We start from the raw sequence: 27,152 nt of genomic DNA on the forward strand, positions 1-27,152 counted from the left end.
AAAAGGTAGCTTGATATTGGATATTCGGTGGATATTTATTTTTCCACCTTCAATAACTTGTAAAGCAAACAAGTAAAAGCACATGGAAGGATATATTTGTGACTACTGGAAGAAGAAGAACAATTTACAACCACTGGTTTCAATATTTGAAAAAATATATCCACAGAATAGTCAACACTCAATATCAAGTTAACTTTAATGTCGTCATGTACAACCCACAACTAAATGCAACAAGTTCACACCTGTTCTCTGTGGGTTGCTGAAAGGCATTATGGGAAACATAGGAAACCACTAATTGAAGTAGAGGTAGACGACGCAGGTTGAGGGAAAGTTGGAAAATTGCAACACTTAATCTCAAAATAACACCTGGGATGTATTGAACATCACAGATTGATGATATAGAGTATGATATGAGATGATATGTTAGAGTATCGAAGGTCAGGTTTTTACTTTAACTTTTTACTTGTACTTTAGACTTGTTCACTGGGCATGTAGGTCATGGTAATCCTGAACACCTCTGTTTGAAAAAAGTTACCCATTCTAGTCTGCTCTGTTGATATAAACTAATGAAGTAGGTGCGTGCTGCAGGATAAGCATGACTACTAAAATGTTAGGTAACAAACTGTGACTCGTGTTATGAATCACATTAGTTTTGTCCTTTATTCCTCATTCAAATTACTTGATCTTGATTACGTGATCTGATTGCCTCGAATATCTGGTAAATTAAAATTAGTTTTCAATGTATTAAATCTGACCAACTCATCCTAATAGAAAAGACTTTGCACACTTGATAATATTCCTTTACAGTATTACTGTTTGTGTTGAGAGATATTATATTACCCAAGGCAAAACCTCAGGTTCGCTTCATTTTTAAAAGCAATCATAAGAAATGTGATACGTATACCTTTCAGCTTGTTTTGTAGATGAAACCAGGTGGTGTTTCCTATTGTATATCCCCAAGAGATTTCTATTTACCTGTACTGAATAAGCATGCTCCTTTTTAAACTACTGACAGTGAAGGACACAAACAACCCCTGGTATAACTTTGAACTCAGAATCACACACAGCAAAGTCTAAGGCTAGATTTAAAGTCTTAGCTCCTGATTTGTTCCATTACAGACAGCTCAGAACTAAATGTACGACCATTATTTAAAAAAGCTCAGTAAGCTAATCAGTGTAATTTTGTAAATGCGAGAACACAGTGGCCAGATGCATCATTCCCCCATGCTTGGTGAAAACCCAGTCAGCCGTAAACTGAGATGATGTGTGTGATGGATAAATGGACAAACTACCTGACAAATGAGCAGAGAAACAGAAACCGATCCATTGTCCCCCCCAATTTCACTGTGGGGGACAACAGTCGATATCTGCTGATACGTTTGTTTTGTCCCTTCTGAATCCATCTGCTCATCAGAAAGCTGAGCCACTGACTCATCTTCAGTTTGACCAGTATCTCCAGAATAACCCCGATGATATGGAAGTCAGCCAATGCACTTCCTCTTTACAAGGGAGCAATACCCAACGGCCTCCATAACGTTCATCCCAGTTCAAGAGTTAAGCTAAAGTCTTGAAATCCCTGAATAATTCACATCCTCTGACCTTTTTATCCAGATTACTCTTGGTCTTTTGGGTTTTGGTTTAGTCATAGCATCGTCTCCGCTGCATCGTAAAAGAGAAATTATTCACTTGACAAAACAAAAACAAAAAAGCAACAACATTGCCCTGCCTTATTTAGAAACCTGTGAAAGGCCCTCGATGCACTTGATTGTGCTATTTTGCTTCAAGGACTATCCGTCATTGGACTTTATTACTGTGTTTTAAGCTGCTTCATAAGATAAGACACAAAGTGTATTGGTGGAAAGGCTCCAGACATTTTTTCTCAGTATACAAGAGTGCCTGACACAGTGACACTGTAGTTCCTCTGCAATTTCCAGATGATATTAACAACACTGGCTTGGCCACAAAACAAACCTACAACAAGGTTTCAACTCCATCTCCAATCTAAAATTAGAGTTAAATGAGAAGAAATGTAAGTTTAGTTTTATTCCAGGTCATGCAATATTGCCACTAATGTATGTTGTAGGTTTTTTGGGATAAATCCAAACCAGACTAAATCAAGCAGTTTTGCTTATTGAAACGTCTTCTCAGGGCAGAAACTGTTATGATTGGTCGCCTGATCGGACCAATCATAACAGATTCTGCCCTGAGAAGATGTTTCAATAAGCAAAACTGCTATCTGCCTAAATCAAGACAGTCAAGGAATAACGCCCACTATCTAAGTGTAGATAGATATTAGTGAAATAAGTGAAATAACAGCTTCTCTCCTTAATAAGAACAGAACAGAGTAACAATTCTACCAGGAGTCAATTACAATCTCTCATAACCTATTTTAGTCAATCATCAATCTTAACCTTGCTTAGAGTATGCACACCAAATAGACATTGGGACACTGATTTACAACTAATAAATTATATGTGATTCAAGGCATTTAAAGTAAAATTTTCTTCACAAGGCTGTCAAGGATTAAAGATGTTCCAAGTCAACTACTAGTCTTTGATTTTATTATTTGTTTGAATTATCCAAGTACAAGTTCTCCCACATTAGTGCCCCCCTGCAAAAAAATGCAATCATGTAAACTGACCTTTAGCTGTAGTGTGTATGAAAGAAGACCAATTTGAGATTATTGTTCTGATACCAGAGAATGTGGTTCTAATTTCTAAGGAAACAATCCATTAAAAAAATCGTTAAAAAACGCTGATCACCTGAAAAAAAAATCATCGAACACCTTGACAACTGGGCCCAAACGAGATGATGTGATGTGAAGTTCAATGTGATGTTTGTAATGTGAGACAGAGTCTTTTTTTGCAGGGTGTTGGATCATAACCCGCTGAGGAGCTTGTCTCATGACACCTTCATCGGGCTCCAGTCCCTCATGTACCTGTGAGTAGAAACTATTTCCTTCATAATCCACTATACAGAGTGCTGGCTGTCACTGATTTCTTATGCCAAAGCGAGTGCAACAGTATCTGTCCTCGCCGATTTCAATGAAGTTATGAGATTGCAGCAGTGCGCCACCGATTGTCATTTTCAACTTTGAAGAGTTTTGATTAAAAAAAAAACAATCCACCCTTTGAAAGAAAGTGACACATGCTCCTACAAAATGATTGCTGACTTCAAAGGAAAACTCATTATAGAAAAGCAAACATTTTAGTTGATCTACTTGAAGAGATCTGAAGACAAAGTGCAAACATGGAATCATCAATATTTTTCGGTTTCTGAGGTGGAATTCAAGTCGAAAAAATGGATATAGCATTTTGGAATTAAGCTCTCCCTTTTTGTTCCTGTTTTTTTATTTGTACACACATGAGGACCTCAAACAAAGTTCAAACATGAATTCCGTGGCATAAAATGTTTTGTTGCTGTCCACCTTAAAACTCACAAACATGATAAACCAATTATTCTCTAAGTTCCATTTGATTTTATTTGCTCTTATTGGTTTTATTTCCTCGTCTGTATTTGGAACTTTTGTCCTTTATACTGTACTTGTATGTGTGTCTTTGTTCCTGTTTTTGTCTGTTGTTGCTGTTATTTTAATTTGTAGGCACTGTGCTGTCTGTTGTTATTGCTACTTTTTAATATTGTAAAGCACTTTGTGATTCTGTATCTGTGAAAGGTGCTACACAAATAAACTTTACTTACTTACTAAACATATATCGTATATGTAGAAATCCCTTTCACAAGTAGTAGTATTATGAAAAAAAATCCTCTAATCTGCTTTTATGTATCATTATGCTTAATGCAGCAAAAAATCGGTTTGCCAGTGTTTGTGTCGAGTAAGTTTGAAGACTTTCAAGCTGTGAGGCACACTGGAACTTTTCACACCAATTTCTCTCATAGATTTTCCTCCACATACTCAGACATTTTACAGGAATGAAATGTCTTGATCTCTTCCCGTTTTACTCCCTGGATAATCAATATTTGTAATCTTCGTACCTCGTTTCATGCTCAACCATTTCTGTTGTAATGAGCAGGTGATGAGGAGGTCAGTGGAGTGAATCATTTGGGGTCGAGAGTTTAGACCGCCTGTCAGTGTCATCTTGTGCATTCATTCCATGTAATTTCATTTCATTTCACAGGCCAATAACTCCTAAAGCAGTGGACCGTGTCTTCTTATTTACATTAGAATGGATCGGCGCCAGTCAAAGTTCTTCCTTTACCTCATGAATAATGCATTTAACTTTCATCTTTTTACTCCTTTCCTTTTTTCCCTTCAAAAGATTCACATGCACACTTGGTATCACCGCCCCCATCCTCTCTCTGTCTTCATCTGTCTTTGTCTCTCTCTATCGCTGCTTTTCTCACTTTCCTTCCCTCTCTCCAATCTCTCCTTCAGTGCCCTTCTTTGGGATCAACCTTCAAATATATACAATAACAAGATTACACTCTTTTGTTCTCCCAGTCTTTGTCTCTGTTTACATCTCTGTTTACGTCCCTTGACACTGTCTCATTCGCACCTACCTGCCCTCTGCTCTTCTCTGTTTTTCTTTCTCTGCTCGACTCAACCTCTCTGTATTTTGTTTTTTTTACTCTGTCCATAACAATAAGCCTTTCTTTCTGCATCCATTTCTAATATATTTCCTTCTCATGCTTGTGCTTTAGAAGGAAAGAAATACCTTGTGAATGGACCGTCGTTCTCTGTCTGCTCCTTCAAAAGTGTGCTTCTCTCTTCCAGGAATAATCGTTAGATAATGATCGTGTGTCACTCACTTTGCCGCAAATGGGTTTCTCCATTCATCTGCGGCATCGGGGGAGAATCCCTCGTCTCTGGTGCATTCCCCTCTCCTCACATCTGCCTGAAATCTATTTTACCACCCGATATAATGAAGTTTACCTCCGGTTCTTTTATCTGAAAACAGCGGGAGGTTTGAGACTATAACTGGCTTCTCTGCTCCTAGAGAGATTTAGCTCGATTTAGTTAAGCCTGGAAAGAAAGTTTAGTTTTTAAACGGAAGGGGCTGCCCTCGGATATGGGATCCCTCTGCACCATTTTCGTTTGTTCGTCTTTCACATTTATATTTTCTGTCGTACTTTTTGAAGTTAAATGGAACGCCAACATAAGACGTTCAGGGAGAGAGATCAGCCATTTGCACATGAATGAGTATTTGGTCTAGTAGTTTAGTCACTGCTCTGCTGACCTATACAGTTTATCCTTCTTAATAAACTGATGACGTTTGTCAGCTTTGTTCCTCCCCAGTAAAGTAAAGTTCCTCCCCAAGTGTCAGTTCTTTTGCCTTCCAGATTTGCAGTGTGTTTACCACAATGTGTCACCTAGTGGAGTCTCTGCACATTTCTCACTCTATCTCTCTCTGTCTGTGTCTTGCTGTCTTGTCGTCCCACACTCATTCTCTCCTTGTTTACGTGTGTGTGTGTGTGTGTGTGTGTGTGTGTCTGTCTGTCTGTCCTCATAAGTCTTTTCTCTCTCCTCAGATCCATGGTGGACACCTCGCTGCAGCACCTTTCTCATCCCAGCTTCTGTCAACACATGCCTGCTTTGGACTGGCTGTGAGTCTACTCTGACAGAGTGTGTGTGTGTGTGTGTGTGTGTGTGTGTGTGTGTGTGTGTACATACACTACCAGTCAAAAGTTTGGACACACCTGATTGAATGTACTATTATCTTAAAGCCATTGTGATCTAAAGGCTTATGCTTAACTGCTTGAAATTTGTTTCTTAGACAAATATAAATAGTGAAGTTGATGCCTGTGTATGAATTTCTTTCCAAAGCCTTTGCCTCTCCATCAAGGCAAAGGGCGGCTACTTTAAAGAATCTAAAATATAAGATAGTTTTGATTTGTTTAACACTTTTTTGGTCATTCCATTCCATTTGTGTTATTTCATAGTTTTGATGTCTTTACTATTATTCTAAAATGTGAAATACTTTTGGCTGGTGGTGTAGTAGAGAATAAGAGTGAGGCTGATAGATGGAGGTGGCAGATGGCTGCAGAGCTGAATATGTGAGGATCAGATGAGTGGTCCTCCTGGGCAGATGAGGAGTGAAGTGTCCTCAGCCGGTGTCACAGTGATCGGTCAGCCTGACCAGCTATTTCTGTTCAGCGAGTCCCAGTGCTTAATTTGTGCCAGATGCTGCCGGAACAGGATCCGGCACCTCGCAGTTTTGGACTACTTGCATTCCGGTATTTATTTGCATGGACCCGGCACCTCTGGTGGCATGACATTTTTTTTTTTTTTTTTTGTCTGCCATGTAATAATCCCAATAGTTGACTCTTCCTTTTCCCTGCCTTCCAAAAACCGAATTGGCTCATTTCCATATGAAGACAGGTGATTAGTAACAAGCGCATAGTAATCACGTCACATGAGTGAGCTGCTCTGCAGAGTGTGTTATGGTAAACTTCAGACATCGTCATGGCTAAAAGACAGTTGAATTTGCTGTCCATATGTCCGCTGTGTGGACTATTTTTGGAAAATTAGACAAGGTAAGCGTGTTTTTTTTGTTTGTAAACTGTTCTCTGCTGGGACAATAACATCTAAATTCATATTTGCATAGATGAAAACAGAACTTATTTGGAGTGCGGACCTGTAAGTCCCACAGTTAAATATGTGGGACATTGCACATGTTATGTTGAGTGTCCAGAAATAATTGGTAATATAATTGGTTGAGTGAAGGGCTGTAAGCCTCACATCAATGTGGGCATTTCAAAACCAGCGCGGTCCAGCTGAGTGTGCACATTTAGGTCGACTTCTAGCTGCATTTTATTTCTGTCATTTCATTATTCACTGACATTGTTTCCTACGTTCAAAATAGATATCCTATGAAAGTATTTGTATTGAATATTATTACTACTTGAACCAGAATTTGTCTGGTAAATGGTTGAAGCCATTGCAGTTTCCTTGATGTGTTTATGTATGATTAGGATATCTCACAGCCAAGTATGTGGGCATTTTATGTTGTGCACAGCGCAGTTATAGTCCACTTTAGTCCACTACTTGAAGGGCAGGTTTGTAAAAATCCATCGTTTTGGACAAAATGAGCATTATGTAGCCTATGCAATAATCAAATATTGTTATAGGTCAGCAGTAGTCGGAGCTCTAAGGTCATACAGTCGGTCATTTAGTAATGTTTAGGCTGTTAGGTCTACAGTAAGCTGTATGGCTGCACTGAGCACCATCGTGCCTCCAATGTGCTTGTTGTCTTGATATGTTCCGGAACCTTTTCCCTCCAGACCGACTCGTGGGAACACACCGACCCCTTGGTGTTCCGGGAACTCAACATTTACAAATTAAGCACTGGCGAGTCCAAACTGGAGAACGACTTCCAGACTGACAACAACCCCAGTGCCATCTGCTGCTTTTTATGGCTCTGCGTTAGCATGCACCTGATCAGTGCTAATTTCCACTTCCACTTATCTGTAATGCCAAAGCAGTCAAAGCCTCTCTCCCTCTCTCTCTCTCTCTCTCTCTCTCTCTCTCTCTCTCTCTCTCTCTCTCCCCCTCTCATTCTGTCTCTCTCTCTCTTTCTCTCTCTCTCTCTCTCACACACACCAGTAAAGTATGTTTGTTCCTTTTCATTCCCAGTTTTTAAGTGCGTTTGAAACACACTTGATAGACTTCACTGATCATTCACTGAAACAAATGCACATGCACACACACATACACACACACACACACACACACACCTGTAAACACCACATGTTACTATGATTTGTGGTACATGCTAACTGCCCCCCCCCCCCCCCCCCCTTTTCTCTCTCAGAGATCTCGAGGGAAACCAGATTCAAACTCTCAACTACTCCATCTTGAAGACCTGCAGTAAGCTCGAAGTTCTGTGAGTATGATGCTTAAACACCTCATAAAAAAACAACAGTGATTGAATCTGTACACTAAATCATCATGTATTCAACAAATGTGTTTCCGTCACTATTTATCTCAGAATTTCTTTACCAACAAAAAACCTTTCCACCTCAAGGTCCACCTGATATTGAAGAAATCTTTATCAAAATTTTCCATTTCCATTCAGCCGTAATAATTTGATACATCATAATTTGTATAGATATATGGAAACACAGCTGTAACACTCAGCTATACACTTCTTAAAGGACACTCCCTGGATTTTGGCCTCTGATAAACATGGTAATAACTCTTCAAAACTGAGAATTACATGGAGAACTTGGTAGTGCCAGCTTCAGTATTGCAGCTATGACAGATTTAGGCACTTGGAGGCCTATAAGCTAGCTTTTGGAGCCACACCAATTCAAATATTGAATTTCAGACAGCATGTGAATAAAATTTGCTTAATTATGTTGTGTACAAGTCCTGGATCGCTTGCTCAGCATATCTTTGGCGTGCCTTCAGATTCTTAAAGCAATATTCCACTTAGTTTTAACATGGGGGTTATTGGCACTTGACCGCCACTTGACCAGGCTATTTTCGTGGCCTCATTAAAATGAATGGGAATTAAAAATCCGAACGCTACAAACTCGTCCAGCTGCATCTGATCTTGGTGAGTAGTTTATATTCTGGTTTTCAAGTGCTGAATAACCCTCATGTTAAAACTAAGTGGAATATTGCTTTAAAGACTCCTTTGTGCATGTTTATTAGAAATAATAAATAAATAAAGTTTTGAATATATAATATACATGTTGAAAGAACATTGAAAAAGAAGTCAAAATCATTAACAATCTAAATAACCTTCAGGTCTTATCTAAAAGATGACACGGACAAAACACCCCATTCTGTAGGATTTATTCTATACACAAACAATCTGTGTGGTTTTGATGTTCCTATTCTCTTCTGGACCAAATTTAGTAACGCATGGCCAGTCGAAAATAAACAAGAAACTGTGGAAATCAGGCCCACTTTTCATCCACTTCCCTTCATCATGCTGCTGGATACTGTAAATAAGGTTCTTGCATTACAATAAACTACATTTAATTTCAAAAAGTATATTTAAATGATATTATATGTTAGAAAACTGAAATTTTTTAGCTGAAAAAAAATGGTTAAAGCGGATCCCTTATAGTAAGATTTTTCTCACTTTTATTCCTCATCTAACCTCCTCTCTCTCTCTCTCTCTCTCTCTCTCACTCTCTCTCTCTCTCTGACATAGACAAACACACACAGAGCTATTTAATTTCATTTCAGCCTAGTTTAAATTCTCTCCTTATCTCTATACTTCCTACTTTAAAGTAGGAGTAAGATTAACCTTCAAAGGTTTGTCACTTCGATTTAATTCTGTATTCTGTTACCCCCTCTGTATGAGCAGGGAGGAGGCTGAGTCACACACACACTAACTGACCTGAACATGGCCAGTCGACCTGGCTGCCTGTCACACTGCGACTTTGTCTTTGTTTAACTGCATGTGTTTCATTTACAAACAAAACAAATGTGTCACGTCTCTTTGTGGCAGACATTTCTCCGTCTCATCTCCCTCTTTACAGGCATTTGTCATCATATAATCACAGATCAATCAGTTGGTTACATAGATAGTCAGAGGGAAGTGACAGTGTTATTAAGCCTTCTGCTCATTTCTGTCATTTTACTGCTGCAGAACCATGACGGGTGTTAAATTTGTGCAGTGTGTCATCATATATTTAATAAAGCAGCTTTGCTTTGCTCTGCTCAGGTATCCAATTTACAGATAACCTTGTCATTCTGCCGTCTCGATCCATCAAAGCAAACTGAGCGGTGGCAGTCGCATTTATAGAAACTTGTATTTTTTTAATAACTTTCATTTTTTTAATAATAACTTTAATCAGCTGACATGGTGTTCCAGGATAAATACTGTGTGAGTCAATGTGACCAGAAGGAGAACTGTGGGAATTGGTAGCTGTATACTGTATTGAGACATTGCAAATGGTGGGTAAAACACTGAAGTTGGGGGACAAATGAGATTAAATCCAACTGTATCTACACACAGGGGTTTGAACTGCCACTGTGCATCATTTCTGACACCAACTCTGTCCCGTCTAGTTTACTGATGGACAACAGGATCAGAAGTGTCCCTGAAAACACCTTCCAGTCTCTGTGGAAACTGGCTGAGCTGTGAGTCGCAACCCACTTTTATTGTATCGCTCCCATTCTATTTACATAATCAATTCAGTTAAGTTAGGAAAAGTTTTAATTGTCCAGTTAAATCTCAGAAAGCAAAGTCATTAATAAGAGCCTTTGGAGGCAGTTTGTTTAGTTGCTTTAATGAATTGCAGTGGAAATTGAAATGTCTGTTTTTACAATAAATGGTCTTTTGCGGTGGGACCTGCATTTCCCATCGCTGATACTGAGCATTTTTCACAACCAAATTCAAATTAGTTGCACTATAAACTTGCTGTGGTACTGAGTCAGCAATAATGTCAATTTAAAGGGATAATCATGAAAAAACGCTTGTTTTCATCTAATTCACTTAAAATATGATAAGCAAAACTGCTTTATCACTGTTGTGTCACTTAGTTCTTAGTCTTAGTAAAATCTAATAAAAGTTACTGTACACTACAAAATGTTAGTTAGAGCTCTGTGTTAATATGATCAGATTACCTCTGGATTGGTGGATTATGTAAATGATCTTTCTGTAATCCTAGCTGTAGGAATGAATGAATGTTGTATGACACTCACAATTTTATCTTAATTTTCAAATTTGATCATTTATAGAGTTTAGTTGCTGGCTGAGGTTGATGTTCGACTGCATTCATCCTCGGACAGTTCCCCCAGTAGCCAGTTAATGATAATCTGGTGCTGTGTTCAATGAAGAAACAGTTTTTCTTTTCAGAGAAAACATTTCTGCCAACACGCAAGTTAGCATGAGTTTGGGATGCAGCTTGTTCTTTGTGTATCCTGCAGCCTCCAGTCAAGAGACGTCCCTTAATTGGACATGTACATTGTATAGTGGAGTCAAGGTAATAGATAGAGGTTTAATGGATGTGGTGTTATAAAAAAATATTATTGTTCCTGAAAAAATTTATTTGTTAATGTAAACAGTGAAGACCAAGATGCATGACATTTGTGATTGCTAAAGCCCTGCAAAAGAAACCAGAAGTTTTAACAAAATTCTAAAATTATATTTTCTAGCAACAACAACCCATCACCTGTCATTAATGGCCAACAGTTTTATCGACAGCTAGTTATTAATGGAAAGTGTGGAGATGAAGAAATCTGTGTTTTTTAATTGTATGTAAGGAGATAAAGAAATCTTTATGCTTCTTTGGTTTACACACTTTGTAGTTATCCATGCTTTTTGATGAATGAGTGAACTGTGAAGGGAAGTGAACCTGCGGGTTTGTTGCCTTCCTTTTTGTCTGTAGAATCAACATTATCTCTCTCTCTCTCTCTCTCTCTCTCTCTCTCTCTCTCTCTCTCTCTCTCCCTGTCACTTAGGGACATATCCAGCAACAGGATCAGGGAGCTGCCTAAAAACACCTTCCAGAGCCTCTCCAAGTCCCTCCTCAAACTGTGAGTACCTGAAGGTCCGGCCCCAGAGAGAGGAGGTAGGTACTTCATTATGTGAGGATTATGATACCTGAGACGGGATTAGGGCATTTGAGGTGTGAGATGGAGAACGTTCAGGATAATAACACCCCAGAGATCTCAAGGTTTAAGGTGGGATTCAGAGAACACGACTTTAGCTGAGGAGGTTAATGTCTCCCGCAGCGAATAAACTGGGAAAATTGAATCCCTTCCCAAATCGCTATCACACAGAGAATAATTTTCTGAACACATTAGATAAAGAGTTTGTTTTTCACACAGTCTTTGTCTTTTTCTCCCCCGGTCCATCCATCTGTCCATCTGTTGCGTCGATTTTCACAAAACTTAAAGGAATGATGTGTCATTGCTCTGTTCAGGGAATGGGGATTAGCGAATGATGTTTCTCACCACTGCATTCTCACATTTTCAAAATTACACTGATCACTACATAAGTAGTTTGCTCACCCATGTGTCACACGCAGTAGACCACTCAAGTGCTTTCGTCATAAAAAAAAAAAAAAAATTCAAATTTCCGGATCATAAAACAAGTTTGTCTATGGAACAATTGAATGGAGAATTCTTTTCCCAGTGATCAGAACTGGGAAAGGAGTATTCCTTGCATGTGGAAAAAGATTGCATTTGGTATATAGCACATGATTTTAAGTTCCTCCTGAAATGCTAAACTAACCGATTTCTCTGTCCTCAACACAGGGATTTGTACTGAGAAACACACGTCCAAAGGGAAAAAGCATGTGTCAATCACTGAGTCCAATAGGGACGATCTTTTAAAACCCTCTGAGTTTTTTGAATGGGGAATTTTGGCTATGATCCGGAATTCTATATTTGGGCAGAAAAATGACGACACACTTGAGTTGTCAATATTTCAGACACCACTAATCTGATTCTGACAAAACTTGGGGAAGTGATGCATCTCACTGCTGCAGTCCAGCTTTCAAAATTACAACAGAGTGCTACAGTTACTTCATCAATTGTGGGGGACAACATGTTTACTGGTGCCTTGTTTTATGTGTGTGTTTTTCTATTCAGCCTAATGATTTGTGGGATGTTTGTGGTTAGACGGTGCCCATAATTAACAACTGCACTGCAGTCTGTTTCAGTCTACCATAAAATTTAACGAGAGTAAATTAGGACAATGAGCTTGCAAGCTATCATGAGACAATGTTAATATTTATTTTACAGCATCTTCAATTTAATACATCTTCAGTATTTCCTGGAGAGACTATTTGTATCATGTAAACAAAACCTGTTGTGGCATCTACCCCAAGCGATTGTGTGGCATTTCTTCACTGGTGGCATTTCATCTCTGTCTGCTCATATCCCAGTGGCTTTACACCATATAGTTTAGGGCAGGACATTGATTTTTTTCAGCCTTTTTCTCTCCCTCCCTCTCACTCTCTGTCACAGATGAGCGGCTTGTCAAAGCTCGTGACCCGTCACGTCAGTTTTTTTACTTGTCCATTCGGGCAAGTGACAAATATATGCCACTGTTTTTTCCATTTGTCCTGGACAGCTGTTCATGTTGAATGCTGGTCCAGGGATTCGAACCAACAATCTTCCAGTGACTGGCCTATTGCAACCTATTTTTATTTGGGCTGTCACTTGCCATATTATTTAACTTTCAACACCTCCAACATGCTTTAAACAATGCTTAGTAGCTACTAGAAAGGGGAAAGTAGACTGGAAACTGGAAATGTAAGGTTGTCAACATACACATCGTTGTTAAAATGTAGAATACAATCATTAGAATGTTCGATTGAATAAGTGTCTATTTGCCTATGCTTCATGTTGTTTGTCCTATATCTGTTGATCAAAATTAGGTGAGGATTTGCCAATTTTGCAGGGCGTTGCTGTAGATCTGTTATAAATTCCATATATACTGTTTACATCAAGCTGTTTAGTCTGTGTACTTGATGCCTGCATCAGCAGTTAAGCACTTAAGCAGTGTGTGGTTTGAAGGTCCCTTGTGCCCGAAAGTAACATCAAAAACAAACAGCCTTCTCATATTGCCTAGTAAAGTGCTGTTTGCTATAATCTAATTTGTCAAATGGGGGTTATGTCCTTCTGCATCTTTTATCTGTGGCCAAAGTGAAAAACAAATAGTTTCATTAAACCAAACATGCAAAGTCATCAAACAGTCAAACCAATTAGTGGGACAAATCCATGCATAAAAGCCTTGGGGATATCTGCTGCCTGACATGCTTTCTTATCAACCAATAGTACAGGATTTAAACCAGTCAGATGTAAATTAATGTAGAAACGAATCTAAAAAATAGAGGAAAAAAACATGAAACTTTTCCAAAATGTCTTAATAGGCCATAAATTGCACAGAGATAGATCCTGCAATGTCTTGTTGCAATCATAAACTAATATAATACAGAAGGATTATGTAGATAGTAAACATATAGATTTTTTTTCCATAGAGGATATAAGTACTAAATTGAGACCAACTCTGGAGTGCTCAAAACTCAGCCAACCCTTTCACTCATTTTTTTATGAAATGATTTGTCACTGAACTTTCATGGACCCCCTGTTTGTTGATCGAATAACTTAATCACAGGCTGTTTCCTGTTAAGGACAAAGGCCTCGGTTCAGAGTTGGTGTGAACATAAATCATGCACCTGCGTCCTTCAACCAAGACAAAAACTGTGTGAGACAAGATACTTGTTTTTCCGGATCGCCACTCTGAGCAGCTGATTCCCTTTAAACTGATGGTGAACTTTGGTCGTACCTTGGGTTGTGTAGCTTCCTGGCCGTGATATAACCCCAAAATCGTTGATTCTCTGGTATCTTTTGCTCCGGGGCTCCGGGGCTCCGGAAGAGGGGATTGGAGAATTGCGTTTTTTACCTCTTTCCATTCACTGCCATTGGATGGAAAAACTGGTCTGAAAATCACACTTTTAGCACATAAACGAATGCAAACAAAGCAGATTCTGACAATGCATAAAAAACTAGTACTGTCGCTCATGTGTGGTCAAGTGAATTGCTTTCTTTATGTTTATTAAACCTTTCAGTTTGAACAAGTGAAACACCGAATTGAATGGTATTGGATATTGAAGGCAGGCCTAATCAAAAACACACAGTGGCTGCTGTACTTTCGCCACCTTCTCTCCAGAGCAGACATTGCATAGTAGAAAAGAAAATACATTGCAAGTCAGGATCCCAGAGATGTTGGGGAACGCCTCTTTTTGGGGGACGCTCAAAAAGAGTTCCGGTGGATGGACGAGGCTGAAGTGTGAATGCCGAACCGCACAATGTTGCGGATAAATCCCCACTGCACATGCGCTCATCTCAAGTCTGAATAAGAGCCAAAGAGCATCCACATACAGTAAACTGCTTCTGCCACATTTCACCCGGGCTTCATCAATTTTCCATCATCTGTTTCCTGTTTGTTGCAGAAATATTTCCCACAACCCCCTTCTTCACATTCACCCCGGCCACTTTAGCCACCTGACCCATCTACAGTCTCTGTGAGTACACACACATATCACACACACGTATCACACACACCACCCCGCCACAGCACAAAATCACTGTGAAAATATGAAAACTTGGCTGAACTTATCTTGAAATAAAAACAAGATGAAAAAATTCTATGCGTGGTTAAAGTTTTTAAGATAAATTTCTGCTGGGTGGCAGGCGGGCTTGCAACATTGTCCTACTTGCTAGCCAGCAATCTCTAGTCTAGCTTCCCACTTATCTTGATTTTATAAGGCAGAAACACTGTATAACAGAATAAAAATGTTCATGATGACATAGATCTGCTCTGTTTTCTCGCTTCTCCTTCTTTTCTATTTTCTGAACTGTACAGCTGATGGCTTTGACCTCTTCATGATGCTGTAAAGGCTCAGCTGCAGTGTAATTTGTCTTTCTGTGTTGCGGTTTCTTTAGCAACGACCAGACATCCCTCTAAGTGTCACATTTCCTAAAACAAACAAATTAATCATGGATACAGTGTTGTAACATCATATTGTCTGTATGTAAATTGTGCAGATTGTACCTCTATCATCTGTTCGCCTGGGTACCAATGTGTGTGTGTGTGTGTGTATGTGTATGTGTGTGTGTGTCTGCCTGCTGCAGCCTCTTTGTTGATGAACTGTGTTCTCTGCAGAGCGCTGGAGGGGATTGAGATCCCAGATATTCAGACTAAGATGTTTCTGCCTATGGAGAACCTCTCCCACATGTACGTATAGATCTACACAAGTGTCATCGCAATCCTCACAAGCATCTGTCATCGTTAAATAAGCAAACAAGATTCTCTTTACCTTTTATCTCCCCCACTCCCTCATCTTTTTCCTACTCTGTCTCTCTCTCACGTGTTTCTCCTGCTGCCACCTTCTCCTCCTCTACCTTCTCCTCGCTCCCTCCTCCCCTCCAGCTACTTTAAGAAGTTCCAGTATTGCTCCTACGCCCCCCATGTCCGGTCCTGTAAGCCCAACACAGATGGGATCTCTTCCTTTGAGGACCTGCTGGCGAACATAGTGCTGCGAGTGTCTGTCTGGGTCATGGCCTTCATTACCTGCTTTGGAAACCTCTTCGTCATCGGCATGAGGTCACTGATACGAGCTGAGAACAACCTGCATGCCGCCTGCATCAAAGTCCTCTGCTGTGAGTTGGTACACACCATATACTCCTCTACACACCATATACTCCTCTACACACCATATACTCTCAGAAAATAAAGGTAACATTAAGTACAAATATAGAACTGCTAGAATACCGCTTGTACCATCTAAGGCACTGGTCCTCAAAGTAAAAATACTGTGCAATTCTGAAAAGCCTGTAGTGACATTTATAGACCAGCTGTGGACTGTTGGAGTAACCGTTCTGTATGGAAAAAAATGTGTTTTGTGGTAACGAAGCATTAACTTACATAAAGAGCGTGCAAATCGTGCAAAATCGAAAACATAATAATAAGGTAATAGAGACGTGGTGTTGCAGAGGTCTAAGTGTTGAGCGATACAAATTCTTTATAAAGCATAACATCCCTCAAGTCTGCATATTGACATAGCAATATCCTTTTCAGTTGTTTCGTACCTACAATAATGCCTTGTATTGCACCATTATTACAAGGCAATGCCTTCATAACTGATCTGAGTTTTTTACCTGAAGTAAAACTTGATTAAAGAATCTGCAATATCAAAAGCCTGAATAAATATATTTATTCAACAAAATATCAGATATAAACTAAATAAATTGATGCAATCAAGTAAATTCAACTAATTAAGTATGAAGTAACTAATTAATTTGTTGGCATGAATTATGAGATTGTGCGCTCAAGATAATGAAAATAAATTGACAAAATGAGAGATCACTCACTCACTAAATACACAAGCTTGTACTTCATCAAGTCTTAATATGTACAATCACTTAATTAAAATGCTTTATTTATAATGAAGATTGACCCACATAGCTACTCACAGAATCACATATCCACACATTTTTTTTATTAAGACTATTTATAATAGTAATTACATTTCAATTGCATTAAAATAAATGACATCATATTGCTGTTCTCTGTGCCAAACCTGTCCGTCTCATCACTCAGTAGTCACGGTGTTATCCAAGACTGTAAACAAATGTCAGGTAACTCTATCTACTCCAAACCCACTTGTCATCTTAATAAGTGGTGTTGCTAACAGATTAGAGGTATTGTCTGTTTCCTGGCATAGGTGTGTATGTGTGTGTGTGTGTGTGTGTGTGTGTGTGTGTGTGTGTGTGTGTGTCCCCACACAAGTGATTGCTCTTTCCTGCTAGACACTGAAAGTGGGAATAAAGGCCTGTGCTGGGTGTTCAAGTGAGAAACTGCGGGTGCTGCCACAGCAAGTGCCGCCAGCTGAGGAATGCCCCCCCTACGGCATTCCCACACAGACCGTTCCTCTCTGTAGATGGACCGTAACTCATGTGTGTCTCTATCTCACGGCTCTCAGGTGCAGACTGCCTCATGGGTGTGTATCTTTTCTTCGTCGGAATGTTTGATGTGAAATTCCGCGGGCAGTACAACCGTAACGCTCTGCTCTGGATGGAGAGCGTGGAGTGTCGGACTATCGGGTTCCTTGCCATGCTCTCCTCAGAGGTAATGCAATATACATTTATGTACTACACACACACACACACACACACAGACACAGACAAACACACACAAATAGGCATGCAGGCATGTTAACGCTATTGACACAAAATCTAATTGTGATTATTTGACAGAATATTGCAATTGCAACTGCAACTCATATGATCACAACTTTTTCTTGTCATACGTTTTTTAGAGCTTTAAAATTGTTTAAAAAAGGAATATGATTTTGTTAAAAAAAAAAAGTAGATGCCAGTGTGCGGGATTTACTAAGTTTGAGTATGATGAAAGTTTTTGATTCATGACCACCTTATTTAAATCCATTGTGGACGCTCCTCTCCCTTAAGAAATTTATTGCAGCCTCTGCGATTTGGAAATTGCAGAAGTTCATATTGCCATTTTGATTTTTGTTCAAATTAATTGTTCAGCTCACACACTAATCTAGTCTGTAAAATGCAGTTGATATATTTTCTGTTGATTTTGGAGGATGCCTATACACACCAAAACAAAAACACCAGTGGAATCCCTTATCAGAATGATGCAACAAGTATCCTGCTGAACAAGCTGAACCCTGATAAAGATTGATGGTGGGTGATGTCCCTCAGGTGTCTGTTCTCCTGCTGACCTACCTGACTCTGGAGAAGTTCCTGGTCATTGTCTTTCCCTTCAGCAACCTGCGGCCAGGCAAACTCCAGACTGTGGTGAGCCATGCTACTTAGTACCCACTAACAATAACCTCTATCACTGATGGCTACAATGTATTTAGATCACTAGCAACCACTTTGCCACGCTGCTGTCCAGTGGGTAATTTAAGCTAGCTGGTGGGACATATAGCACTGCTAGTATATTATTGGCTGCTGACGGATGATGTCACCCAAAAGTTCAGTGAGCAGCCAACTTTTCTGCCCCAACAAAGGAGGTAATGAGGGGGCCAGTGTTTCTCTGGTCACAGAAAATGAATGGACCTTCGGTGACTGGTACCAGATTTCCACCAGGGCGCTCAGTCATACAGGAGCTACTCTAACACTGTTATGTATCATGAGTCTGTGGTGTTCAGTGTGTTCCCGGAGTTGTTTTGTGATGAAGTGTTTGTAATTTACTTTTTTGGGGATAACCACTTTCCCTCTGCCATCTGCCTCGTCTACTTCCACTTCAGTTAGTGATTTCCTACATTTCTCAGTGCCTTTTGACAAAATGATAAGTTTAGAAAGAAGCCGAAGCCCTCGCTCTTTGATTCTGAGAGGCTGACACCGAAACCCGATATTTTTCTGCAATCAAACTCCATAGTAGCTGTGCTGAAAATAACATCCCGTTATCTGCGTTTGGCTAGTTATCCTGAATAAGAAAAATACACCACCAAGCACTCAGACACCGAAACCTGATATTTTTCTGCAATCAAACTCCATAGTAGCTGTGCTGAAAATAACATCCCGTTATCTACGTTTGGCTAGTTATCCAGAATAAGAAAAATACACCACCAAGCAACAAAATGGGCCCAGAAATGGAAGGTACATCACCAATAGCTGTGTTTTAGGATTGAGTTTTCCTTTGAAATACTGTACTGTAGACAGCCTGCTGTGGTACCTCTACCTGATATAGCTACATACAGTGAAAGTATTCACCCCCTGTTAGATTTAATGCATGTTTTCACATTTTTCACATTGAATTAGTCAGATTTGTGGTGGGTTGTAGCAGTTTATATAGGGCAGGTGTTTCTCTCAATTGTTTGGTGTGTAAAGTAATCAAAGTAACTGGATGTGTAACCTTATTAAAGGGTCAATTAGGGCCAGCTGTTTCAATAATTTAGTTAACAATCAGGCCTGATTTGGGCCGCCGTGAACAATACAAATCTGCTTTTGCCCTTACCATCAGAATAAAGTTGTCAACACACAGGTTATTCCTATGCCATGTCACATTAATACTTCTTAATGTGATTTAAAGATGTAGGGCAAACTCTCCTTCAGATGTCGGGAGCACAGTGTGGAGTATTTGATTCCAGCTCCCAGGGTTTTAAAGAAAAATTAATTATCCTCCTTCCATCGCTATATCTGAAAGTACCAAGAGGGAACACAGTACACAGACCGTCTGTGGTGCTGTTAAACCATGGCTCTGAACACTCGATTCTGATTGGCTGGCGGGATGTTAATTTGCTCTGGCGTAGTTGTCTTATCCTTTGAAATTAATGCCATCGGCTGATGCACTCAGATGTATCAAATACTGTGTGAACTTGCTCTGCTGTAGCTAAATTTAGGAACGTATAACTTATCTTCTGTGCTTTGGGTCAGGGAGGGTTCATAATTCCAGTTTCATGCATTATTATTTAGATAACTGCACCCTTCGTCATATCTTCTGCATAATAAATTACAGTTGGATAATTTCATGATAAAGTCAGCCACAGAAACATAATGTTGTTTGACACATTTCCCCACTCTCTGTGAGTAAGACCTGTAATAAGGAAGTCTTAATCAAGATTAAAAGATTAACAGATTAATCAAGTTTATAATCAAATCAGATTGCCAAATGAGTGTGAAGTGAAACTTTTACACCTCAGGGAATAAAGTTTCTATCAGAGCTCTCCTTGGTTCACCTCACAATCTTAAGTGTTGTAGTATATTGTTTGTCTTGGTTGCTTATCTACAATACAAGCAAATAGTGTGATCCTGTGTAGCTCAATGGACAGAAAATGCCACGAAAACTGACAGCTAGAGGTTTGATAATGATTCCTAGTGGAGCCATTCATGCTAAAAAATGCATGCACATTTATATACAATGAGGTGAATGAAAGCAAAAAAACACAGAAGACAAGAAAAAAGAATATTGGAATAAAAGCAAAAAAGTGTGTTTTAGACAGTCATACTAGTCCCTACCCGGGGATGCGCGCGCCACAACTACGTGCAGACTTGCCAAAAAGGTGCATAAACAGCATAAATTTGTGAAAATGGAAAAATCAGCTCCGTCAGTCCTTGCCTATGCCAATGCTCAATGGCCATGTGCAGTTTCAGATTGATTGGCCAACCCATTGAGGAGCAAAATGGATGCAGACAGACGGACAGAGTTTTCCTCATTCATAGTAGGATAAGCAGCACATTCAGCTCCTGAAAGGGACAGGCAGACTGCTCCAAAACAGAGCAATCTGTGAGAAAGCTCTGCCACCTACTGTTTGCTTTATCAGTTCAGAATGAGCTAGAGTTAGTCCAAGCTGATGTGTTTTGTCATCATTTTGCTTTAAATTATCATATTTCTTTGTGGGGTTTGAAGAGCCTGCTGTTAGAAGCCCTAACATAGGCTTGTGTTTGCTGTCCCACTCCAAGGTGGTGCTGGCCTCTATCTGGCTGCTGGGGTTCATTATTGCTGCTGTGCCCCTTATGAACGAGGACGTGTTTGGGAACTACTACGGGCACAACGGGGTCTGCTTTCCCCTGCACTCCGACAGGCAAGAGAAACCCACCGCCAAAGCATATTCCACGGGAATTTTCTTGGGTAAATTGAAAAGAAATGTATTGCTTTATTATTGACACTGTAATTTCAGTAATGTTCCTAGAAGTTGGTTCGCACTCAGAATGCAAAATTCAGGATGAGCTCCACGGATCAGTGTACAGCCATGTCTATATTTATAAATATATATAAATAGAGAGACTGTTCTGAGAAGGGGAAATCCTCTTGTAGTGATGATATGATGAAATAGTCATGATTTGAAGATGGAAAACACTGTAGCATGATCAAACATTGCACACTGAGATGAAATGCTCAGCTTTACCTGCTTCAGGTCTTCTATAATCATGAGGGAGAGGATGAAGTCTATGGTCAGATCTTTCTATATTATACTACATAAGGATCAAAATAATCTTGTATGACATGTATGCAAAACTCAGGAGTGTACCGCAGAATATGATGCAGCACATATAGTTTCAGTTTCCAAAGCTCCAGGAGTAATCTGATCCCAATTTTAGTAGCAGTGTTACACAACACCATTGTGTGCCAGCCAGTAGCATGGCACATTAGAAAATTACTTAGCACACACCAGGGTTCCATCAACAATGCATGATAGGTCCGGGTGCTTATTACTTCATGTCCTCACCGAGGAACAGGAGATTGGCAGACTGGCGGCAGCGATGAATAAATTACTGTTGTGAATGAGTTTAATATTCTTCCTCAAAGGTTGCCAGTACTTACATCACTAGGAGTTTATGATGTGAATTATGTGGAATCAATTCATGAGGTGCCTTTGTTTTTGCATTTTAATGACTTAATTTGACTCAATTTGACTCAATTTCTACAGTTTGTGTGTGTGTGTGTGTGTGTGTGTGTGTGTGTGTGTGTGTGTGTGTGTACATGCCAGAGGTGTGACCAAGTCAGAGTCCCTAGTCTAAATGTAGAACACCAAGTCAAGTCCATGTCATTAATGTCAAGTCTCAAGTCTAAATGGAGAACACCACACAAGTTAGAACAAATCAAGAGTCCAATATATTCAAGAAAACTAAATATCTAGGTCTTTTCAATGCAATATTGTTTTAATAGGATAAAAACTTGGTAAGAGCATCATGAGTTTGATTTCTATAAACAGTTTCAACTTCAATAAATTCAGTCATTCCATACAAATTCAGAAAACAGAATTTAAATTCAGTCGTCTGGTGGAACAAATCTCATCACACAACACAAGGTCTTTTGTCAAGACTTTAGAAACCTTTTCAAAGTACAAGTCAAAATCAAGTCCCAAGTCACCAGAACCCAAGTCAAGTCTCAAATATTCTCTTCATGCATCAAGTCAAGTCTCAAGCAATTAACATTGTCACTGGAGCATAAATGCGCAAAAAAAAAGAGTGCATACACGTGCCCGAGGGCGTGTGTCTGAGGGTGCGCAGCTGCATTTACCTGCTTGCATGTGTCTATTTTATGTGCATTTATATGTATGTACAGTACGTGTGTCTCTTTAGGTCTGAACCTGGTGGCGTTCCTGGTGATCGTCCTCTCCTACTCCAGCATGTTCTACTCCATCTACAAAACCGGCATCAATGCCACGGACCTGAGGAGCAGACTGCACAGAGACGTGGCTGTGGCCAACAGGTTTTTCTTCATCGTGTTCTCTGACGCCCTCTGCTGGATTCCCATATTTTTGGTCAAAGTCCTCTCGCTGTTGGAGGTTGAGATACCTGGTGAGAAACAAAACAACACCCTACGGTTTTAGGCCTACTGTAGTGTGCAGATATACTGTATACATGTGCATTTACATTTTACATATTTAATAGCGCCCTTTTCCAGAGCAACGTAAAGTGAGCTTGTGAAATTCTAATTACATAACAGTCTCTGTACTGAATACACACAGAATAGCATCATAAATAGCATCTTAAATCCACACACATCTACTGCATGAAAAGGGTCTGTAAAGGCCCAAAACATAACAATTGACTATAACGTAATAACTGCCCATAATGTAATAAAAATCACATTTAATAAAGCCCATAATGCAATGAAAATCCAATAACGTGATAAAATATTGAACCTGTAACGTAGTAGCTTTTTTGCCCATAATGTAATAACTTTATTGACCATTTATTACATTACCATAGATGATAGATTGCGGCTGTGGCTCAGGAGGTAGAGCGGGTCGTCCACTAATCAAAAGGTCAGTGGTTCGATCCCCGGATCCTCCAGTCCGCATGTCAAAGTGTCCTTGGGCAAGATGCTGAACCCCAAATTGCTCCCGATGGTTGTGCCAGCACCCTGCGTGGTAGCTTGCCGCCATCGGTGTATGAATGTGTGTGTGAATGAGTGAATGTAGGCATTGTTGTAAAGCGCTTTGAGTGGTTGGTAGACTAGAAAAGCGCTATATAAATGCAGTCCATTTACCATTTACGATTTAGATGATCACAAAGCCACAAAGCATGTTACAAGAATCATAAAGTGTTCCTTAGCCCCAGAGAGTAGCACAGAGAATCAAAGCATTCAACAAAGCCTCTCAAAGTATCACAAGGTATTCTGGAAATTATGCATGAAACAAACACAAAACACACCAAAAAGAACAATACAATAAATTAAAATATGTTTTCGACTATTATTATGTTACTGGTTTTTGCAAAAATATTGTTATCAGGCCTGTAATGTAATGAACTAGCAATAAGGTAAGAAGTGATTACATTATGGGCAAAAAAGGTATTATGTTACAAGTTCAAGATTTTATTATGTTTTATTATGTTATGGGCTTTATTTCATTATGGGCAGTTATTACGTTATGGTCAATTATTACATTTTGGGCCTTTCCACGGTCACTGACATCTCCGTCCTCCTGCTCTCCCTCAGGCACCATCACCAGCTGGGTCGTCATCTTCATCCTCCCCATCAACAGCGCCCTGAACCCCATCCTCTACACCCTGACCACCAGCTTCTTCAGAGAGCAGGTGGAGCTCTTACTCTGCCGCTGGCAGAGGAGACACACGCTGAAAAAAGACCGCAAAAGCCTCACCTCCTCCACGATCTTCATGGAGACGTCGCGGGCTCCTTGCTACCAGCCGCCAGCCTACCTCCCGCGAGTGACCGGCATGGACCCTCGCTACGGCTGAGGGAGGCGCGAGCTTTCCCGCTGTTTCTTAAACTACGGGTCGGGGGCCCAAAGCTGGTTATACGCCTATTTCTTTTGGGTTCCCACGCGACAGTCGCACTAGTGTGTTTTAATGGACTGGGTTCAGAGTGGAACAGGCTTAACAACCTCTGAGCTATCCCATCATCCTCCCAACACGCTCCCACCAAACGCCACCTTTGTAAAAAACTACAACAACAACGAAACAGAAAAGACAGGCGCAAAGAGGGCGATGAACACAAAGTGCCGTCCCTTTAGCTTACCTGTGTGCTGCTTACTTTTGCTTACATTTTGATACCGTTCCAAGTGATGGTGAGGTGAAAATAGGAATGACAAAGAGTGGGAGAGGATGTGATGGATGAAAGGAAAAATACTAGCACAGTTCTTAAACATCTCACTGCACTTTAAAATGCATTTATACCATGTATTTTGAAAACTGCCAAATAAACTAAACCAACTGGGTTTTTGAACGAGATGAGGAGGAGATTGAAGAGGAAGAGGAAGTCAAGCAAGACCAGTACTCACAGTGCTTTCCACACCATAATCTCCCACACGTGACAACTGTAATGACCCCGGCAACCAAATTTCTCTCTCGTCTCGCTGTTCTAAGGAGAGGCTGAAGGATGAAACTAACTTGTCGTACACTTGAAAATTTCATCTGACATTGAGCCACTTGAGACCCAAGAAGTGGGTGAGAGGATAAGAAATGGTCCCGCCTTTTAGTCTCTAACTTCAGCCGGATATGAGCAACAAAACAAGGAATTGGTCTTCTGTATCTCTGAGTCTTATAGATTGTAGCACTGAAACATGTCTCTTGTGCATGTATGTGCTCTGACTAATTATGAACCTGAACCGATATGCTGCAGTATACATCTTAATACTGTTGAATCATACCGTTTTGTTCAAAGCTCCTTATTTATATGTGACTTCACCAATCAACACATGAACGATTTATTTAATTCATTGTTGATGTTACAGTGTTTGTCGGATGGCACCTGGATTGTTCAAATGTTGGTACTTTATGTTTCTATTTATACTTTTTTATACTGCTCTGTAATAATCTGATGGGGTGACATATGCCTTTGTTTTTTTTTGTAATTTTGCTGCCTTTTAATAGTTGCTTCAAGTCAACAACAGTCACAAAATGATGATGAGAAGGGGTGGAGAATTGGACAAGATCATTTAAGATTTGATGATCATATGAATTTCTGTAAACTATATCATATTCTAGCAGTGGAACCCCCACTGATTAAATAAGGACTATCATTTCCCATGATGCTGTACAAATGTAAATTGTGAGGTTTATTTTTGTTGTATTCTACTTGGTACAGGTTACTGGGGCCATCGTTCTGTATATGTTTGTGATTTATGTTAGAGATCCATCTGTTTGCACCACCTTTGTGTATATCACTGTGTTCATTGGGAGTCTATTATGTCAATGAATTTTATGCTTCTTGGTTTTGGTACTGCCCTTCTGTTGAAGACTGACCTATTTGAATGGTGCAATAAAAAAAAGACAAAACCAAGCTTGAAGTCCTTTTAAACTTTTTGCACTGTTGTGTGAAGTAAAAGCTGTAATATCCATCACCTGGAACAAATGTAGCAGGAACGGAATTCTGCAAAATACAAAACTAGCTTATTTCAATATTTCATTTCAATTTCAAATTTGTAATGAGCCTGGTTTGCTAGAAAAAATATGTTAATAAATTATGAAGTAACCCTAGAAGTAATGGGATTAAGTTAAATTAACAATTAGTTCCAATTTTTGGTCAGCTTTTAAAATTAGATTAAAAATGGAACTTTAATGGTCCTTGTTGGGAAACTGGGCCATTGCAGCAGCAAATAGTAACAGGATATAGCAAAGAAAAATATAATATATACAGGAACATAGCAAAAGAGGGACATACGGTATATAAATATAAGTAAATGAGAATGTCAACACTAGAACATTTTAAGTAGAAATGTATGAATGAAAGTATGAAAAGCTATGTATTAACACATTAAGAGGGTGTACAAAATAGCAGCAGTGGTAGTGGTAGAACTAATTGAGATGAAAAAAACATGTATGATACGAGAATATACCAAAGATATGAAATATGTGTATATTAAATAAGTTATAAAACATCCATATCTCCAATATGTAACAAATGAGAAGAAAAATGAGAGTATGGAGAAAAGCAATATGTGAAATTACAGCATTACTGCATTACAGTGTGTGCAAAAATGTGCAGATTTGAATATATGTATTACTAATATTAATTAACTGCCATTAAACATAACATAAACATAAATCATTTACATTAAAGCTTTGTCTATCCAAGGGTAGCTGACTTCTTTCATTGTCTCATTTGTTTCTACAGCCGTCAGTGGTAAACTTACCTACTCTCATGTTACCAAATGTCTTTTCAGTTTTCCTACAGCTCTTTCATCACTTCTTTGGCTTCACACCTGCGGCGCTCAGCATCCTTCCATGGCAGGTGTCCTACCCTTGGACCAAGGTGCGCCCTTAGCGACAGGTTGATCGACAGAACCGCCAGCCAATCGGCCGTGTCCTTTGCCTCAGTTTCCAGAAGACCGACACCTGATTGGTTGCTAAGGGCGGGTCCATGTCATCCCGAGCTCTAGTGCTGTCAGCCGGGGAGGCACGACTGCTGGAGGAGAGACGAGACGGGTTGATGAAAACAAGACACTAAAGCCACATAAACAAAGCATCCGTGCCTGGAAATGATCTTGTAACCGCCAAGGTCGACGCGGAAAAGGTACTGTGCATTTAAATGTTACACTGCTGCGATGTCCGGTGATGTTTCTTGGTGCTGGGTTGACTACAAAGGCAAACCAGTAATGTATCGTATTTTTCTCGATATAACTACCACAGCGGCTTGTACTAGCTCGTTGGCTACTGAGTTAGCTGCTGGCATAGCTGGTTATAGTGGTCGATACCCATTATTAGACAAACGGTAACCTTATACGCTATGAGCCTCCTTGGTACCATTCATACAATGAACAATGCCGCGGTGCTTTGT

The 27,152-nt window shown here is 39.7% G+C and overlaps 1 protein-coding gene across 1 annotated transcript in view; it reads left to right on the plus strand.

Moving 5' to 3' along the window:
- rxfp2a (relaxin family peptide receptor 2a) overlaps window positions 1-24,112 on the plus strand; it is a 40,748-nt gene extending 16,636 nt beyond the window's left edge. Inside the window, exons 7-19 of the mRNA XM_071911796.2 lie at window positions 2,869-2,940; window positions 5,488-5,562; window positions 7,770-7,841; window positions 9,986-10,057; window positions 11,381-11,455; window positions 14,884-14,955; window positions 15,597-15,668; window positions 15,864-16,093; window positions 17,416-17,561; window positions 18,161-18,256; window positions 20,867-21,035; window positions 22,490-22,708; window positions 23,853-24,112. Coding sequence (XP_071767897.1) covers window positions 2,869-2,940; window positions 5,488-5,562; window positions 7,770-7,841; window positions 9,986-10,057; window positions 11,381-11,455; window positions 14,884-14,955; window positions 15,597-15,668; window positions 15,864-16,093; window positions 17,416-17,561; window positions 18,161-18,256; window positions 20,867-21,035; window positions 22,490-22,708; window positions 23,853-24,112 — 1,630 coding nt within the window. The remainder of the gene's footprint in view (window positions 1-2,868; window positions 2,941-5,487; window positions 5,563-7,769; window positions 7,842-9,985; window positions 10,058-11,380; window positions 11,456-14,883; window positions 14,956-15,596; window positions 15,669-15,863; window positions 16,094-17,415; window positions 17,562-18,160; window positions 18,257-20,866; window positions 21,036-22,489; window positions 22,709-23,852) is intronic.
- Window positions 24,113-27,152: the final 3,040 nt, after the last annotated feature.

The sequence above is a fragment of the Centroberyx gerrardi genome, chromosome 11, assembly GCF_048128805.1.
Source record: "Centroberyx gerrardi isolate f3 chromosome 11, fCenGer3.hap1.cur.20231027, whole genome shotgun sequence".
In the NCBI taxonomy this organism is placed as follows: domain Eukaryota; kingdom Metazoa; phylum Chordata; class Actinopteri; order Beryciformes; family Berycidae; genus Centroberyx; species Centroberyx gerrardi.